Source organism: Microcaecilia unicolor, chromosome 6 (genome assembly GCF_901765095.1).
Source record: "Microcaecilia unicolor chromosome 6, aMicUni1.1, whole genome shotgun sequence".
Taxonomy (NCBI): Eukaryota; Metazoa; Chordata; class Amphibia; order Gymnophiona; family Siphonopidae; genus Microcaecilia; species Microcaecilia unicolor.
Genome location: NC_044036.1, coordinates 176,037,841 through 176,058,021, shown reverse-complemented (window position 1 = coordinate 176,058,021; position 20,181 = coordinate 176,037,841). Strand labels below are relative to the sequence as shown.

Here is a 20,181-nt window from a genome sequence, read left to right as displayed (position 1 = left end):
ATCTGCAGTTAAATGTGGCTATTACCTCAAGATACTATGTAAACCACATTGAGCCTGCAAATAGGTGGGAAAATGTGGGGTACAAATAAATATTTAGCATATACCAATATGTCGAAAAACATTCTAGGTGAGTAACAATCGGCAATAGAACAGTAAGGTAAATAATGGTAAAGCAGCATAAGGCAGTAAAATAATGACCAAAACTATAGAAAGGCCTTAGGAACAAGGAATGCTATCTGTTTCCTAAAATGCCAATTTATGGCCAGATGAGCCCCAAGTGGCAAATTTTTTCTTGACAAAAGCACATTTCTTGGTACACCCCAGATGGATCTAGTGTTATTGGTCCATGGATAGATGAATTGATACTGTTTCCTTTTCATGTAAATCTTTTCCAACATTTTATAAGTTAGTATGATACCTCCACCTACCAGAAGGCATAGGCTGAGAATCCACCGGCTATCTGCTGCCTACCCAAAGGTATTGGCCAAGTATCCTACACCATGCACAATGGACTAGCTCCTTCAGCAAAGGGGCAGTCCAGCAAAAGGTCCATCTGTGGAAGTAGTCCAAAGAAAGGCTGAGCCATGGTAATCCTCAGCAGTCCATCTGAAGAACCTCTGAAAAGGGAGAGATCGGTCTCCAATCATCTGGTCAGCTTGATCTGAGTCCAAGGCCCTCAATATTCCACCCAGCTCTGGGTAGTCTGGGAGTATACCACTATTCCCTCCCTTGCATAGCAGGATCCTTCTCTCTAGTCTTTGACAAGCAAAGTCCTTAGTTCATCTGCATATGCAAATTGGATGAAAATAAGTCTAAGTCTTTGTAGTACATCTGGGTATTTGTTTTTTTTTTTTGCTTCTAACACTGGGAATTATCAGAATACATTGTGGACGGGTTAGACCCACTGCCCCAAGCAGGGTCCCAATATCCTCACTCAACTGTATGAATGGGCTAAGGAACTTACCTCGAACCCAAGTTGTTCTCTCATAAGGTTTGGTTTTGGTTCATCCTCTGGGTTGTAGGACCCCACTACTCTGTAATGGGACATACACTCTGTCACATACCTGCCTCCTTTTCTTTTTTAGGACTTTGTCCTACCTCCTCAGGGCTTTTGCTCCGTGGATCAACACCCTCCTGTAACAGGTAGTCAGCATTAATGTGATGCTCCACTGAAAAATCAGAGACCTGAAGTGCTAAATACCACCTCAATAGCCTGGCATTATGTTTTTTCATTAAATCTAAAACTGTTTCTGTGGAGCATGCATGGTCTGTAATGAAAGTTAAGTATCTCCCCAGAAGATATCTAAGGGTTTCTAAAAGTTGCTTTACTGCCAAACATTCTTTTTCCTATTGAGGGTGTTTCTCTTCTCCTACCCCTCAACTTCCCATGTCCCATTTTAATTTGTTGGGTTGGAAATTTTGTAATAAGGCTGTGAGATTGGCAGCTAGCTCTGCAAAGTTTGTTATGAATATCCAGTAGTATCCTATCGAAGGCTCATAGCTGCTTCTTGGTCTGGGAAATGTTTACATTCTGAATGGCTTCTATTTTTGAAAGCATGGGTTTTATCTAGCCGCCCCCCACCCCCACACACCAAATTGCCTTGGTATTGCACTTCCTTCTGGCCTAGGGAGACAGCTCCTTAATTGTTTTTAAGTGTTTATCCCAGTCACTAGATGAGTGGTTAGGGTGGTGGACTTTGGTCCTGAGGAACTGAGTTCGATTCCCACTTCAGGCACAGGCAGCTCCTTGTGACTCTGGGCAAGTCACTTAACCCTCCATTGCCCCATGTAAGCAGCATTGAGCCTGCCATGAGTGGGAAAGCGCGGGGTGCAGGCTCAATGCATCTTACATAATATAGCAAATTTATAAGATAAAGCAAAATGAATAAAACATCTAAACATAAAGAGGTAGACAATAAAAAAGGAGGAAGGTGGTAGAGGTAGGGAACAGGGAGATGGTGTAAGTTGGGGTAATGTGTTGTGAGTAAGGAAGAATGTATATTAATGGTTTGAAGAGGGATGAACTCAAAAGGATAAAAAATTTCTGTTAAGTAGTACATCCAGGTATCACAGATGAATATCTAATTTAAATCTCATCATATGTGTAGGCTTGCTTAAAAAGGTGAGTTTTCAGCAGCTTCCAGAAGGGTAAAAGGCCATTGACTGTTCGAATCAATCTTGGCAAGGTGTTCCAGAGCTTGCTGCCTATAACGTGGAAACTGAATGCATAATATGTTTTATACTCGCTTCCTTTACATTTGGGAAGATGTAGATTTAGATAAGTGGGAATGGGAATTATTCCTTTGAACAGGTCCGCATTCTCAAGGGGGTAGTCCTTTAGCTGGAGGATAACCAATCCTCTCTCGGTGTTAATGCCTCCTACATTCCCACACAATCCCGACCTAATATTGGAGGGAAGGGTAGCCTTTCCATGACTGCCACTTTTAAAGGTTGCGTTTTCCCCTCCCAGGTGCTTCTAATCTTATAGGTGGCCTCTTGTTTTATGTCGTCATGGACACATCGGACTTGCACTTGACCACTCAATGTCCTTTCCTTCCCAATGCCTATCCTTCTGGTGAGGGACCCTGACAATAATGGGTATATAATAGGGCCACTAAATCCAATCCAGCCACCCTCGCCCCCTCATTTTAGGACCTACTTCCATCCTCCCTCAGTTCGGGCAGAGCCAAGGTTCATACTAGTAAATGAACATTCTATCAATGGGCATGCTCTCTTAAAATGGCCTTTCTCCCCACAGCTAAAACATCTCAAAGAGGATCAGACATCTGGCTGAGGACCAACACCCAGGAGGGTCCCACCACCCTTCCCCGTCTCCCCAGGTGGTACCCCATACTTCTCATCTGGGTGTTTTCCTTTCAATTTCCATAAATCCCGGGGTTTCTCTGGGAGGAGTGTCTCTGCTCCTATTTCCTGTTACTCCGGCCTCTAAGTAGCGTTCTGCCAGGGTCATGGCTTCCCCTATGCTCTTTGGCTCTTGCTGGGTCACCCACATCTTAGCTGCTGAAAATAGAATAATTTTGTACAATGGCCTTGGTAGTCTACTGTTTGGGCTCTAACCATTATGTGGCTAAGTCCATAAGGTTTTGTGCTACCGCCCTTGGCTGCACCTCCTTCTGGAATTCCCTCTTTCTAAACTTCCTGTACTGTTCGGGGGAGTCCCCTAATTGGTCCTGGATGGCAGTTTGCATATGGTCCAGGACTTTGCTGGTATCCAGCGCCCTATAAGCTGCCTGTTAGATGGCTAATCTGATAGCTCACTGAAAGAATAGGATGGCTAGTACAACAAATGTTAGGTAGGTTTCTGGGTCATCCCCTGGGCCCAACTGTGTCAAGGGCAGTCACCTTTTGGACAAGTTCCTGGAGGAAAAGTCCATAGTCTGCTATTGAGTCAGACATGGAGAAGCCACTGCTTGCCCTTGGAGTGATAGCATGGAATGTTGGTTTCTGGCAGGTACTTATGAACTGGATTAGCCACTATTAGAAACAGGATACTGGGCTAGATGGACCATTGGTCTGACCCAGTATAGCTATTCTTATGTTCTTAGCTTTTATGTGCATCTTTGAAAAGCCATCCCAGACTAAACATAGAAATGGATTAGAAAGAGAAAAATTTCACTCAATTTCTGTAGTCCATACAACAGTTTGAGAATGCAAGAGTTTTCGTAAAAATCAGTCGAGCTCAATGTGCATGACAAATATTTATTTTTTATGTAATAATCTAACTACAAAGCATGTGTTCATAGGAAATTAAAATGATAGGGCAGGGAGGCAAGATCGTGTCCTGAAGGGAACACTACAAGGCAGCTGTTCACCCGATTCCTCCATATCTGATACGCTTTACCTGATTTCATGCTGAAACCGAGGGGCAAGCAGCGTGTGAGCCCCACTACACCTGTGAGATCGACAGGACCGATGGACCGCTTTGCTTTGCCAGGAAGAAGTCTGGGGCTAGGTACCTCGCTGTTACCCCCAATCGACAACTAGCAGCATTATCTCCATCTCTGTAATTATAGTTGAAATGGCATATAGTGTATCTCTTTAATTTTCCAACCTTATATTAGTGGAACAAATATTTCATGGAATTATACCTTGTCTTCCCTAATAGTTGTGGACTTGAAATAGATGATTGGGAGAAAATGTGGACAATTAAAAAAAAGAACAATTTCTTTCTTAAAAATGTATTGCTTATCTCCTATTTTTTCATGTCAAGAGTTTCTTGAAAAACTGTTAATACTTATAAAAATACAATAAAAAAATGATAGCAGCTTTTGGTGAAAATACCTGGTAAAAGAACACCTTTGTGCATTAGCCAGACAAAATCAATTGTGTTTACTTTTATAAGCTTTATCTTTCCCTGCTATGTATTAACATCAGAAAGATAGGTTTAAATTAAATTTACAAAACTACATAACCATACTACATTGATCAGACTCTGCATTCTTTGGACTTTCCATTGTTAGATTCTTGGACATCCAAAGATGAGATGGCAAGGCCCTTCATTCAGGGCAACTGGGCAGTTTTCTCTTTCACACTTCCACTTTTCAAAGTACAACAGAAGCCTAGTGGTTACAGCAGAAGGTTAACAGGGAAGCCAACATTCAAATCCCACTGGTGCTCTTTGTGACTGGGGGCAAGTCACTTCACCCTCCATTGCCTCATTTATACTATAAGACCTAGGATAAGGGAATACCTAGTGTACCTGAATATCACTTGCCTTGAGCTTGGCTTTGCAAAGACAAGTAATTACTGTAAATCCAAACTATGCCTCAGTCAGAGAAACAGGCAGGCAACACTTAAAAATAAGTACATAAGTATTGCCACACTGGGACAGACCAAAGATCCATCAAGCCCAGCATCCTGTTTCCAACAGTGGCCAATCCAGATCACAAATATCTGGCAAGATCCCACAAAAATCTCAACACATTTTATGCTGCTTATCCCAGAAGTAAGCAGTGGATTTTCCCCAAGTCAATTTAATAATGGTCTATGGACTTTACTAGAGGTCTCTCTTTGATAGGACCTGGGACCACTGTACCCATCATGTTCCCATTGTCAAATGGTCCAAGAATCAAGAGAGCATTTAATATTTTCCAACATACATTTATAATCCAAATGAAAGCAAACCGGAAGTTATGTTATAGAAAACATGTCTTAATTAAGGTAATCAATAGAAATAAAACGTAGAAAAGAAAATAAGATGATACCTTTTATATTGGACTGACAATACATTTTTTGATTGGCTTTCGAAGGTAGCTAATCAGAATATATATTGTCAGTCCAATAAAAAAAGGTGTCATCTTATTTTCTCTTTTATTTTATTTCTGTTGATTACTTTTAAAAGTTGTCTAATACGGCTACCACACATCTCTTTAAGGGAGAAATCATTGGTTTGTTAGGATAAAGCAAAGTGAAAGTGGTTGTAAAAATATGTAATGAGGTTGAATTTGAAAAGCCAGTGTTGAGAGGATCCATAACACCTAACAAGATTATTAATACTCCTTTTACATAGTTTCACTAAGATAGTTTCCTCAACCAGGTCCTCAGTGGCAGCATGCAGAAATACAGTACACGGTAGCAGTTCAGACATCTCAAAAATACTATTCGTTTCAAACAGCATTCTTATTGTTTCCTGAGAAAATAGAGGGGTTTTTTAAAGCACTTGTAAAACAGTCTGAAATAATCAGGACAGCATCAATGCTGCTTTAATTAGCATCCACCAGCTCTGAATGTCTCCGTATCAGGCTAAACTTTCCAGTGGGATCTGGGATGTACCATTTCTCCCAAAGATCAGAGTATGAAGCTGCTCTTCCCCAGGGTTTAAAATGCCCATTCCAATGTAGCAGTTTGGCAGCTTTCACAAATTGTGGGGAATACCGCTTCCCTGTGCTGGAGCCTTTTAATATAAAGACAGGAAATTGAATATAATTATTATATTGATACATTTTATGACATGAAGACAGGAACAAAATACACTGGCACACAACATCTTAACTTCACATTGTACAAGTTTAGTAATGTGATTCAACAGAGACCAAGATTTCCTCAGCGACCCTCCAGACCGGTCAAGACGCGTGGGTTATGCTCGCCTACCAGCAGAGGGAGACTGAGAACACTAACTTCAAACTATGTACATATAACCTGTGTCCATCCCACAAAAGCCAGTATTTTCTCAGTCTCAGCAGAGGGTAGGCAGGCAGCCTGTGCAGCTTGTCCGGTCTGGTAGGAGTCAGGGATTAATTGAGAGTTTTAGGTTGGTCTATTGATCATTTCTGTGGAGCATCCCTGTGCCTGGCCAAAACTCTGTGTGCTGGGGCTTGGTGGTCCGGTGGGGCCTGCCATTGTCCCCTCTGGGGTGTCACACCCGGGTGGCCGGGTCCCTCCCCGAGCTAGCTCTCCCGTTTGGGCAGCTTTGTGCCTCGGCTGCAGTTCTTATATTGCAGCCTTGAGTGCCAGGGATTTGATAGTAGCAGCAGGGCTCAAATTGTGCTGCAATAAAGTAAAAAAAAAAAAAAAAAGACAACTAAAAGACCCAGACGGTGTGGAGAGCTGTGCAGCTGCACTCCGGAGTGCCGGAGCTGGTCAGCCATTCTAGGTGAGCTGTGAGTGGCTTGTTTTGGGTGAGTTCCTTTTTCCTTTACCTTGGACAGAGGATGTCCGCGAAGCAGCTTCGTTGTCGTTTTTGCGCACGTCGGGGGGTCGACGCGAGTGGCGGTTCCTGCCGCTTCTGCGGGGAACCGAAGGCCCAGTCCTCCGCTCCGCCGGTGTTAGCAGTGGAGCTTCCCGTGCCGGCCTTGCAGGAGGTTGCAGGGGCTCCGGCTAGCGGTTCAGCGGCGGTCCCGATTTTGGCGGGAACCGCCGCCATCTTGGATTCGGCCCCGAGAATCCCGGACTTAGTCGGTGGACCTCAGGGCAGCCCAGTGGCTGGTGTTTCTGGAGGGGACGTTTCGGGAAGGATGGGTTTCCCCCCGGAATTTGTTTGGGTCCTTATTTCAGGCCTGGCAGGCGGGACCGTCGCGCACGGAGCCCCTTAGTCTGGGAACGGGGGTCACGAGCGCTAAGAGGCCACATGTTGACTGGGCCGAGGACTTGGACTGTTTTTCTCCCCCGGAGTCAGAGGGTGACTTTAGTCCTCTGGAAGAGGAGGAGGGGTCCTTGTCTGGGCCAGATAGAGAGACAGTGCCTGGGGAGGACCCGTCGGTGGTCCGCATTTTTCACAGGGACAAAATTCCGTTCTTGACACCAACTCTCAAAGATGCGCCGCACCCGCACATAAGCCAACGACGTGGACTTCTTACGCGACCGCAACATCGTATCAATTACCCTGGCCGAGAAACCCTTCTTTCTCAATCTGTGCCTTTCAAGAGCCAAGCAATAAGCAAGAATGGAGAGGGGTCGGCCATCTCGATCGGCCCCTGCACCAGTCTCACCCGAGGCCCCAGGGGAAACAGATCCTGCACTAGCAAACGCATCAGATCTCCGTACCATGGCCAACGAGGCCAATTGGGCGCTATCAGAATCACTAAGCCGGGATGACGACCGATCCGCTGCACCACGCGGCCCACCAGCGGCCATGGCGGAAACACATAGAGCAACTGCTGAGCCGGCCACGGCAGCACCAACGCGTCGAGACCCTCGGCTCGAGCATCTCTTCGACGACTGAAGAACCGAGCGACCTGAGCATTGTCGGCTGACGCCATGAGATCCAACACTGGCCGACCCCACTGCAACACTATCCGCTCGAACACAGAGGGATGGAGAGCCCACTCTCCGGGATCCAAAGTGTGCCTGCTCAGATAATCCGCGTTCACATTGTTCACTCCTGCTACGTGGCCTGCCGAAAGAGCCTGAAGATGAGCCTCTGCCCACCCCAGCAACTCCGCCGCCTCTACAGCTAATCCTGGGCTCTTCGTCCCCCCCTGCCGATTTACATAGGCGATGGCCGTGGCATTGTCGGAAAGAACTCTGACCGCCTTGCCCTCTAGCAGACTCTGGAAAGACCGAAGAGCCAACCGAATTGCTCGAGTCTCCAGGCGGTTGATGGACCACGACGCCTCTTCTGACGTCCAGCGCCCTTGGCCACCTGCCCTAGACAATGCGCCCCCCAGCCTAACAGACTCAAATCCGTGGTCAGTACCACCCAATTCGGCACATCTAGCGGCATACCCCTCGCTAGATTCGGAGTGTGGAGCCACCAACCATCTCCGGCAGCGCTAGCCTCTCCTCCAAACACTGGTACTGAGGGGACCAACGAGACAACAACGCACCCTGCAACTGTCTCATGTGGGCCCTGGCCCAAGGGACTACCTCTATAGACGCAGCCATCAGACCTAACACCTGAAGATACTCCCACGCCGCAGGCGCCCTCTGAGCTCGGAGCTGACGGATCTGAGCCTGCAGTTTGGAAATGCGAGGAGCCGTCAACTCGGGGGGTTGCTGCTTCCTGGGCGGAGAGTAGTTTTGTTCCTCCACAGGATATTTGTAAGGCAGCAGCATGGTCGTCCATTCATTCCTTTGTGAAGCATTATAGGATTGATGTTCAGGCAAAAGAGGATGTGTGTTTTGGAGCGGCTGTGCTGTCTTCTGCTTTGCGAGGGTCCCACCCTTAAGTTTCTACTGCTTTGGTACTTCCCACGCGTCTTGACCGGTCTGGAGGGTCGCTGAGGAAGGTGAAATTAGGCCTTACCTGCTAATTTTCTTTCCTCTAGACCCTCCAGACCGGTCAAAAGGGCCCGCCCTATTGAGTTTCAGAGATATTGGTAGTATCAGAAGTATTTGAGCCGTGTTCTGCTATGACTATTCCTTTACTTTCAGTGGGCCGGAGAGGTTTCTTTGCCCATAATACTGTACAGAGCGGGGCGCTTGACGTTCCATCTGTCTGAGCACACTGTTGGTGTTGACTATTGGTTTTCCAGGCACAGGGGGTTCTAGATTCAGAGTTACTGTTGCAGGGGGTTTTTCTGCTTTGCTAAGTGTATACTGGCTTTTGTGGGATGGGCACAGGTTATATGTACATAGTTTGAAGTTAGTGTTCTCAGTCTCCCTCTGCTGGTAGGCGAGCATAACCCACGCATCTTGACCGGTCTGGAGGGTCTAGAGGAAAGAAAATTAGCAGGTAAGGCCTAATTTCACCTTTCCTTGCATAAAGTCAGTTTTAAACCCAGAAAAGGCCCTTTTTTTTAAACTTGTCTGTTTTTAGATGTGTATATGAACGCTCATGACATAATGGCACATATGTATAGGCATTCCCAGAGTTGCAAAGTATGTGCTTACTTTACAAAATATGTGGATAAATGTGTAGAGTGCATGCACACATTTACAGCAACTTTGGATGAGATGTAAATGGAATTGGAATTCGTGTGCTATTGTAGCTAGTTCTAGGTGTCTGTTGCCTTTTTAGCCATCTTGAAAAGGTGTCCTGTATAAAAAGCGGACCTACAACTAGCAATTTATGAGTACAAACTGCCTCCCTCAGTTTGGCTAAAATTACTTGCATTGACTCACTTCATTGGCTCCCCGTCCGTTTCTGCAAACAGTTCAAACTCCTCTTATTGACTTACAAGTATATTCACTCTGCAGCTCCTCAATATCACTCCCTACATCCCTTCCAGGAACTCCGTTCATTGGGTCTTTCTTTCTTATCTGTACCCTTCTTCTCCACTACTAACTCCAGCCTTTGTTCCTTTTATCTTGGTGCACCATATGCCCGGAATAGACTTCATGAGTTAGTACGTCAAGCTGTCTTTAGCCCTATTCAAATCCAGGCTAAAAGCTCATCTTTTTGAGGCTATTTTTAACTCCTAGGCAATTGTAAAGTACCCATGTCTGTTTTAACCATTCCCAACATAAGTAATTCCCTAATCTCTTATTTGTTTTGATTAGATTGTAAACTCTTTCAAACAGGGACAGTCTCTTACGCTTTTAAGACTTAACTGTAGGCACCGAAAAAAAAAGTGGTAAGCACTATTCTACAAATGACGCTTACAGTTGGGAACAGCAGCTATATTTAGGTGCAAATATTTATACCAACGAAACCTTCTTGTAAATCCCCATGCCTAAATTAGGCATGGATCCCCTTTATTCTATAACAAGAATAGCCACACTGGGTCAGACCAGTGATCCATCTAGCCCAGTATCCTGCTTCCAACAGTGGCTCATTCGGGTCACAAGTACCTGGTAGAGACCCAATTAGCAGCAACATTCCATGCGACCACTCCCGGGACAAGCAGTGGCTTCCCCCATGTCCATCTCAATAACTGCCTATGGACTTTCCCTCCAGGAACAAGTCCAAACCTTTTTTAAACCCAGATACGCTAACTGCTGATGCCACATCCTCCAGCAAAGAGTTCCAGAGCTTAACTATTCTTTGAGTGAAAAAATATTTCCTCCTATTTGTTTTAAAACTAATTCCATGTAATTTCATTGAGTGTTCCCTGGTCTTTGTACTTTTTGGAAGAGTGAAAAATCGATTCATTTCTACACGTTCTACACCACCTATAGATCTCAATCATATCCCCCCTCAGCTGTCCTTTCTTCATATGGCAGGAGTTCCATCCCCTTTATCATTTTGATCACTCTTCTCTGAACATTCTCTAATTCTGCTACATCTTTTTTTGAGATACGGCGACCAGAATTGAATGCAAAACTCAAGGTGTGGTCGCACCATGGAGCAATACAGAGGCATTATGGTCTTATTTTGCATTCCTTTCGTACTTTTTTGGCTGCCGCCACATACTGGGCTGAAGGTTTCAGCATATTGTCTACAATGACACCTAGATCTTTTTCTTGAGTGCTGACTCCTAAGGTGGACCCTAGCGTCAGGTAACCATGATTTGGATTATTTTTCCCAATGTGCATCAGTTTGCTTCTGTCCACATTAAATTTCATCTGCCAAACACATGTAAATTAAAGGAACGCCCTTGATCCGCCCATGACTGTACCCCCTTTTTGCACCCATGTGTAAATTTTAATTAAATCCAATTAGAACCAATTGTTTAAGATCTCCATTATCAGTGCTAATTGGCTCTTTATTCAATTAAAATTGCAAGTGCCCAAAGTAGTGCATTGAATTTTTTGTGCTTTTTAGAATTGAAAGGTTAGTGTACAGTACTGCATACATTGTTATGTTATATAGTTCTTATATTTTTGCTACATTTCAAATAGATTCTGAGCAGATCACAACAATAGCAATACGTCTTCCCACTATACACAATAAAATTGCAGATTTTTACAGTTTTGCAAAAATTCTTCTTAAAAAAAATAGTTTTAAGAACTAATATTCAAAAGCAATCCATTCCAAACTTTCACTCCTTGATACAAGTATGAAGATTCTAAAATATTTACTCCATACATTCTTTACAGATGGATAATTTAACTTCCAGCACTGTTCTTTACCAGCCGCACAGAATGCAAATGGAAAGTTCAAATAAAAAACGAATCCATTAGAGTTATCTCCATGAAGCGACTTACCCTCCCCCCCCCCTCCCTTCCACAAGCTGCACTAGTGACTGCCAGCGCAGTAATGCCGACACAGCCCATTGAAAGTGAATGGGCTGTGCCAGCATTGCTCCACACCTTTGTAAAAAAGGGGGGGGGGGTGGGAAGTTAAATATTAGATAACAGAAGAACTGCAGCTTCTTAATCAGTTTACATGAAATTCCTCCATATAAAAAATTACAATAGTCTAAATAAGGACTTAAAATACCTTGTGCTACACTTCTAAAACTACTAAAGGATAAAGCGGAGCGTATTGCTCTTAATTGTCTCAATCTAAAAAAAGAACTTTTAACCAGGGCATTTATTTGGTAATTCGAAAGAAAACATGGAGTCCAAAATAACTCCCAATACTTTTGAATGATCATTAATTGTTAACTCCTCACCAAACTCTAGTTTAAATGTTTTCTAGGCAACTAGTCATATGTTCCAAACTACTATTTTTGTTTGTAACCTATTAATTACAATCTTTTGTCCAACAGTCACTTAGCTATAATATTTTTATCAAAACCAAGGTAACCTCAAATTTATCTAATGCTGTACATAATACCATCAGCATATGAAAATATCATCACTCCTAGAGTTAATAAAGCTTCTCCCATCTTACTTAAATACACATTAAACAAGGCTGGTGAGAGGGGAGAGCCCTGTGGAACCCCCACAAACTGCCTGCCATGCAAATGATACATTATCTCTTTACCCTGTAAGATCTCTTCTGTAAAATAAATCCCAAAACCAGCTCAACTAGTCCATGTAGTCCCAACTCGCTCAATCTACAAAGCAACTGCCCATGGTCAACTGCATCAAAGGCCACCAATATGTCAAACTGTAACAGAGTTATTTGTTTGCCTTTAATTGAGGATAATTTTAATTCTGTTATCAACTCCAACAATCACTTTTCTGTACTATGAAAGGGTCGAAAGCCATGTTGTGAAATGTGTAAAATATCAAATTTTAATGCAAAATCATTAAGTTGTATTCCCACTACAAATTCTAATAGTTTTGCGAGCCAAGGGGTACTTGCCATAGATCTAAATTTCTCCTTGGACAAATCCGCACCCATCGATTTAGGAATTGGTATTAACAAAATCTGAGCAAGATCTGTAGGATAGACCCCGTTACTGAAAACCAAGTTTACAAATCCCATTAACCAAATAATATTCCTAGACATGTCCTTTAATAAATATGAAGGACATCTAAAAATACTTGGTGTCCTCAATAACCTCTTCAGATAAATATCTAAAGTATTTACTATAGAAATCTGACACCAATACTGATCGCCATGTATAGGTCTATCTTTCTTCTCTTTAATCCAGATTATAGATTCAGCATCCTGTTTATCTGTCTCCTATTCTCAACATTAGACAGAAAACGTTTAACCAATATATCGGGTGTAGGTTGCATTTCTAATGGAATCATTTGATTACTATCAGTAAATTTACCCCCCCCCCCCCTCCCCATTTACTAAACCGCATGGCAATGCCGACACAGCCCATTCAAAGTGAATGGGCTGTGTCAGCATTAGTGCATGGCAGCTGCCAGTATTGCTTAGTAATCAGGGGAGTTAGTGTCTTAAATATCTGAAATAAACATTTTGAAGAATTATTCACTTCAGCTACAATTTTATCATAATACTCCTTTTTTGCCTCTAAGATAGTTGTTTTTTTTTAATATCGATCTTAATCTCCTGTCTCCATCATATATAACTATCCTGAGCTTTAATTTTCCTCTAAATTCTTTCTAATCTCCTACAATTCCTCTTAAGCATAACTAAAGTTTCTGTAAACCAAAAATTCTGTTTAGGTCTACTCCTTACTATTTTAGCTGGTGCTAGTTCATCCAAAGTAGAGGTCACCACCTGATTCCAAATCTGCAGTTCTTGAATGATAAGTAGTAGTAGTAGTAGTAGTAGCAGCAGCAGCTTTTAGACATGACCTTCATAGATAATGTATGCCAATTTTATTTTCAAGGTTATGCATGTTATTTTCTGAAGAAATCTACCTGCACAAAAAGTACATGTAAGATATGCACAAGTGCTTTGTACCTGCATGCGGTTTATCTTTGCAAAGTGGTGCAGAGCAAGTACAAGTTACTCAGGAACTTTGTCCCAATATGGATAGTATGAAAATTGTACCCACTGTGACACTTGTCCGTCTAAGTAGTATTTGCTGTACCACAATTAATTTACAAAATGATAGGAAGAATTGGTGCAGACTAGGTGCTACTGCAAATGAAATTCCTTGGCTTTAGCAATGACTAGGATAAATCAAAGTTGTTTAGCTGTAACAGGTGTTTTCCAAATATAGTGAGACATTGGTCTCCCTTGCCTGGTATATCAGTGTGAGCGAGGGTTGGGCATGAAACCTTAACAGACAACTGCTCAGAGGGCTGAAGGTAAAAACACTATATTAATATTCAAAAGAAGGTTACATCCTGTTCCTTCCATTAGCTTGATGAGATGAGAACAAAATGGTCTTTGGGATTCAAGAATAATCTCCCTGTGGCCTGTCCCTGGTAGGGGCCACAGTGTGCACTAGTCTTTGTGCTCAAGATAACTCAAAAGCAGGCCTGGCCTGCAGTATTAAAGTTTCCACAGGGTTCCAAGATAAAACTTGGCCTACCTGAATCAAGTGAATTTTTGTCTACTTGGCTTTTGTGAGAATGGATTTGACTATCACCAATTAGTAAGGTAACTGTTGTTTCTTGAATTTGGGAGCCTTCTGAACTCTGTATATAGAATCGGCTTTCTCATTCACAGTTTGTACAGAGAGGGGTCTCACTCATTCTCATCTGGTGCATCCTTAAGGATGGTAAGAACAGGCACTCTCATACCTTCCTGGGGGAAGGGAGGTGAAGAAATTGGAGGATGTTTAACAATTCTGCACCTTACTCAATGTCCTTCTCTAACTGAATGGCTGCAGATATTTCCCTAACAATTCACTGAAGAAGAGGGATTCAAGGGGAAACTAAACACACCAGATCAGGCAATTGTTCTGCACTATAGACCCAAGACTACTGCTACTACTACTACTAATAATAATAATCATTTCTATAGCACTACTAGATGTACTTAGCACTGTACACTTTATATGTAGGTACTTTCTGTGTCCCTAGAGGGCTCACAATCTATGTTTTTGTACCTGGGGCAATGGAGGGTTAAGTGACTTGCCCAAGGTCACAAGGAGCTGCAGTGGGAATTGAACCTAGGTGGCCAGGCTCAAAGCCTGCTGCACTAACCATTAGGCTACTCCTCCACTGCTCTCAGACTCTCTCTATCTGAAAAGCATTCTGTAACAGAGGTCTGGATATTCACCTGTCTAGCAGACAAGGCTTTTGTGAGCATTCTTCCTGGTCTGGATATTCACCTGTCTAGCAGACAAGGTGTTTCGGAGGATTCCTCCTGTCTGTGAGCTAGGCTTCAATGAAGACCAGAACCTCAAACCTTCCTCTCCCAATGCATTGGAAATGGACATCACAGCAGCCAGTATCAATGCCATGTCCCCACAAATTGCCATGGATTTCAGAACTAGCTGAACTTCCTTCAGTACCCGTGGTGTTGTAGTTAGTGCTATGCTAAATGGTAATTCTGCAGCTCCTGAGCCTTTCTGTCCAACTCCTCAAAGCCTACCAGTGTCAGTATTGCATGGGGTGCAGAAAGAGAGATGACATCCTCTTGTGTCACTTGAGGTATATCAGTAAATGATCCTAGACCCATGGATACTGTTGTATTGCCCAAGATGCTATTGAGAATGAGTGGTCTTTTCTGTGGGAATATTTTGGAGGAGGAATGGCAGCTGCCAAGAGGTTCTTACTCCTGGAATTTCTTCACTTTTGCTCCATGATCAGCATCAGAATCCCTCTATTCTGTTGCCAATCCAGTGGACTATTTTCCTTGCATCTGGCAGGACCTCAGTGATGGTCAGTCCATGTGGCCTCTATTGATGCTTGACCTTAAACAGATTGATATTTCCTTGCTATCTGTGGTGATAGGATAATTTTAATGTTTTTGCTGGATTCCCCACACTTTCTGCCTTGGATCTGCACTGGATGCTGGGGATGCATCACCACAGATCAAAAACAAATGTGACTTCTGTACTGCAACTGCAGAAAGCCCCACACATGTATGATTAACCTCTTCAGAAAACTTCGGCAACTTAGACAACTTTGTTTACTTTCTTTTCTGAGCCGGGCTCCATCAAATGACATTGTCACGAAATGCCTAGCACCTGCCTGGGGTTAACCCTGCGGCCACCTGGAGGGTCTGTCCTCAGTACTGTTCAGGCCTGCCTGCACCTGGGCACATTCTTTGTATTAGCACCCAACTAGGTCCCACTTGCCTCTAGACGAGTCAGACTCTCAAGTTATTCCCCAGTGATTTCTAGGTTACTGGGGACATGCTCTCAGAGGTCCCACAGACCAAACAAACCACCAGGATTCTTAGTCAGTCCAGGAAAACAGAGCCAATAAACTAACAAGGTTTATTGCCACAGAATTAGAACAGTGAACCATATAAAACAGATGGAAAAGTAACAGGCAATAACAGGAAACTGAATAAGGATCAATATTAAAACTTTCTAAATACTTTATCACTACCTGGGTAGCACCTAGGGAGTTTCAGGATAACTGCTCACAAGCCTTGAACAGGATCTTAAGACAGAGATGTTCACCTCTGAGACTAAAGATTTCCAGCACATTCAATCAAAGTCCGAAGCATAAACACTGAGTGGCCTCTGGCCACCAGCAGTGCATGTTACTTTTTTTGTCTCAGAGCTTAGGTGGGAAGAAAAACAGTCACTTCTGCAACAGCTTTACAAACAAAAAAACAGACACCATCTGAAGGCCAAACAAGGGAAATACACTGGGAACAAATATGTCATACATTCACATAAGAAATCACAGACATATTTTCCTCAGAATGTTCATTATTCTACTCCCTTATCCACGCAGCCCATAAAAACCAGTAAAGACTTTAGTGCTAATACCATATGCATGCAAAGTTAAAAGGTGGAAAATATCAAGAGGCAAAGAGGTTGCATAGCTTGTACTTACCAAGATGTCTGACATGCCACATTGGACCTATGACAGAATGTTTCTTATAAAACACAATTAGCAGAGGCGGGGTTGTGATACTGCCTGCTAGAGTCCTGCTGTACAAGTCCTCTCTTAAAGGAAAAAAAGCAAAAGTGTAGGCATCATAAAGCTAAAAACATTGCAAACATTTTTTTGTATTCTTATTAAAAGCTAAAGCACTACCAACAGTAAGATATTACACTCTTTGGCAGCTTGTTGAACATAAATCCTTCCTTTTCATCTTTAAAGCTACATACAGTAAATAAATTAAGAAACTATAGTTTACTATTTCTCAGTGAGGGAAGACACTGATAATAAAATCTGGGTGAACAACCTATCTATAGGGTAATTTTATAACAGATTATTTATTTGTAAAGGCTGGATACGCACTATTTCCGGCCTATTTTATAAAGACATGTGGAGGGGCATAATCAAACGGGGACGACCATCTCTAAGGGCGCCCATCTCTAAGGATGTCCGGGAAAAGGGGGGGGGGGAGGAAACCGCTATTATCTAAACAAGATGGGCGTCCATCTTCCGTTTCGACAATACGGTCAGGGATGCCAAAATCTCAACATTTAGGTTGACCTTAGAGATGGTCGTCCCTGGTTTTCGGCAATAATGGAAAACGAGGACGCCCATCTCAAAAACGACCAAATCCAAGGCATTTGGTCGTGGGAGGAGCCAGCATTCATAGTGCACTGGTCCCCCTCACATGCCAGGACACCAACCGGGCACCCTAGGGGGCACTGCAGTGGACTTCAGAAATTGATCCAAGGTGCACAGCTCCCTTACCTTCGGTGCTGAGCCCCCCAAAACCCACTACCCACAACTGTACACCACTACCATAACCCTAAGGGTTGAAGGGGGGCACCTACATGTGGGTACAGTGGGTTTGTGGTAGGGTTTGAAGGGCTCACATTTACCAGCACAAGTGCACTGCACCCACTAAAACTGCTCCAGGGACCTGCATACTGCTGTCAGGGAGCTGGGTATGATATTTGAGGCTGGCAAAAAAAAATTTTGTTGTTTTTTTAGGGTGGGAGGGGGTTGGTGACCACGGGGGGAGTAAGGGGAGGTCATCCCCAATTCCCTCCAGTGGTCATCTGGTCATTGGGCACCTTTTTGAGGCTTGATCATGAAAAAAAATGGACCAAGTAAAGTCGACCAAATACTCATCAGGGACGCACTTCTTTTTTCCATTATCGGCTGAGGACACCCATCTCTTAACTATGCCCCCGTCCCACCTTCGGTACACTGCCGACACACCCCGGGAACTTTGGTCATCCCCACGAAGGAAAGCAGTTAAGGACGCCCAAAATCGGCTTTCGATTATGCCAATTTGGGCCACCCTGAGAGGACGCCCATCTCCCGATGTGTGTTGAAAAATGGGCGCCCTTCTCTTTCGAAAATGCCCCTGATAGCTGCCTATGTAGCCTTACAAAATTAAAGCCATGAACATTTATGAACGTTTGGGAAGCTTGCCAGGTGCCCTTGGCCTGGATTGGCCGCTGTCGTGGACAGGATGCTGGGCTCGATGGACCCTTGGTCTTTTCCCAGTGTGGCATTACTTATGTACTTATGTACTTATGACATGCATAAATCTCAACTCTACTGGCACTCTGTCCTTGAGCCTACATGCAGGACACGTACAAGTATGCACCAGGGTAATTTTATAAAAACCCTTTTACGGGCAAAAGAAATCATTTATAAAATCATCCCTATACAGTAGAGTTACTCATAAAAAACATATATACAGGTACCATAAGTCCCCTCCCATGTCCGTCTCACTGAAAGAGTCTAGCACAGGGTTGTCCAACCTTGGTCCTCGAGGGCAAAAATCCAGTCGGGTTTTCAAGATTTCCGCAATGAATAGGCATGAGATCCATTTGTATGTATTGCCTCCATTGTATGCAAATAGATCTCATGCCTATTCATTGCGGAAATCCTGAAAACCCAACCTGGTGACGGCCAAGGTTGGACATGCCTGGTCTAGCAGAACAGCAGCAATCCTGCAGCTGAAAGACATGTGTCATCATGTCTTTCGAAACCCAATGAAAGGGTAGGTTTGAGTTTTGATGAGGGCACTATCTGCCTCTGCAGTACTCCCAGCATCTTCCAACCCCAAGAGCAGAGGTTGGAAACATGCACTGCTACCCAAGGCTCCCACCCAGCAGAGCAACCCAGGTAACAACTTTACAACCTCAACCAAACTGGGCAGATTCAGATCAGTGACTTACAGGAGAAATGTTGCTGTGGTAATATACACAAAAATGTCTCTTACATTGAAGTGAAAAGAAATATGCTTTTTTATGCACTTACAACACGTTGAGTTTCATCCATTTTTCTAGCTGCTCTGTGATGTTTTGTTGTTTCCATTCCGTTAGATTAGCAACAAAGACACCAGGGCTGAAAGAGCAGGTACTGGCTTTTAAACCCAGCTTTCGGATTCTCTCTTTCTTATAATCAAGAAAACCAATATAATTGTACTGGAGGCAAAAGGGAGAAGACACTGTTTTATGGTCTCTTTTACAATGATAACACAAAACACAGATGTACCATGGCAGCCCTGAAATCACTGCTGCCAATGTTACCTGATGGAACCCAGAAGAGGTCAAAAAAGGACTTCCCAAACCTGTCCTACTGATCCTGCATTTGAAATAATTGTGCATACATTGGGCACCCAATATGTGCAAATTTATCTTATGCAGGGGTGTAGGCAGACCTCGCGGTAGGAGGGGGCCAGAGCCCAAGGTGGGGGGCAATTTTGGTCTGCCGCCACCCTGCCACTCCCTCCCCACCCACTGCTGCAGCAACTAACTTGGCTGGTGAGGGTCCCCAACCCACGCCAGCTGAAGCCTTCTCCAGCACCAGTCTCCGGCGCCGCCACATTACCTACCCTGATCGCTCTTCCCCCTCACATCCTGTATGCTCATTTTAGTGAAACTGAGCTCAATTTCACTAAAAGAAGTGTGCAGGACATGAGGGGGAAGAAAGAGCAGGGCCGGAGACCGGCGCTGGACAAGGCCTCAGCTGGCGGGGGTTGGGGACCCCTGCCAGCAAAACCAGGGGCCCAGAGGAAATTTAAGGGGGCCCAGGCCCCTGTGGCCCCATGTAGCTATGCCACTGATCTTATGTATATCCATTGCAGGTGTCTTAAAAACCAAACTGGCTCTGGGGTCACTTAGGGGGCAATTCACTAACTGGGCACCAAGTAGGAGCCTATTCTATAAAGCAGCGGTTCTCAACCCAATCCTCGGGACACACTTAGCCAGTCATGTTTTCAGGATGCCCACTATGAATTTGCATGAGATAGATTTGCGTGCCCTACACCTCCACTGTATGCAAATTTATCTCATACATATTCATTGTGGGTATCCTGAAAACCTGACTGACTAGGTCAGTGGCATATTTAAATCAGGTGCATCAGTGGAGTACACATCCCCTGTCGGACCTGGCCCCCCGCCTCCACCTTAAAATCCTCTCAGCTGCACTCTCACCCGGGCAGCATCAGCTGCGCTCATAGGCTGCTTGTGGCCTGCACTGGGACTTCTTCCACCCTTTCTGATGTAACTTCCTGTGTTGTGAATGCCGAGAGGG

At 44.0% G+C, this 20,181-nt stretch overlaps 1 protein-coding gene across 5 annotated transcripts in view; it reads right to left on the bottom strand.

The window, feature by feature from the left end:
- GLT8D1 (glycosyltransferase 8 domain containing 1) overlaps positions 1-20,181 on the bottom strand; it is a 71,646-nt gene that overhangs the window by 2,482 nt on the left and 48,983 nt on the right. For 3 of the 5 annotated variants that reach the window (XM_030207673.1, XM_030207674.1, XM_030207672.1), the window contains exons 8-10: positions 18,904-19,070; positions 16,561-16,673; positions 4,950-5,914 (exon numbers count right to left, since the gene is read on the bottom strand). In XM_030207673.1, the coding sequence (XP_030063533.1) occupies positions 5,724-5,914; positions 16,561-16,673; positions 18,904-19,070 (471 nt within the window). In that variant the 3' untranslated portion in view covers positions 4,950-5,723. Of the gene's footprint in view, positions 1-4,949; positions 5,915-16,560; positions 16,674-18,903; positions 19,071-20,181 lie in introns of those variants that run through there. The other 2 variants (XR_003942595.1, XR_003942596.1) reach the window with 2 other exon arrangements.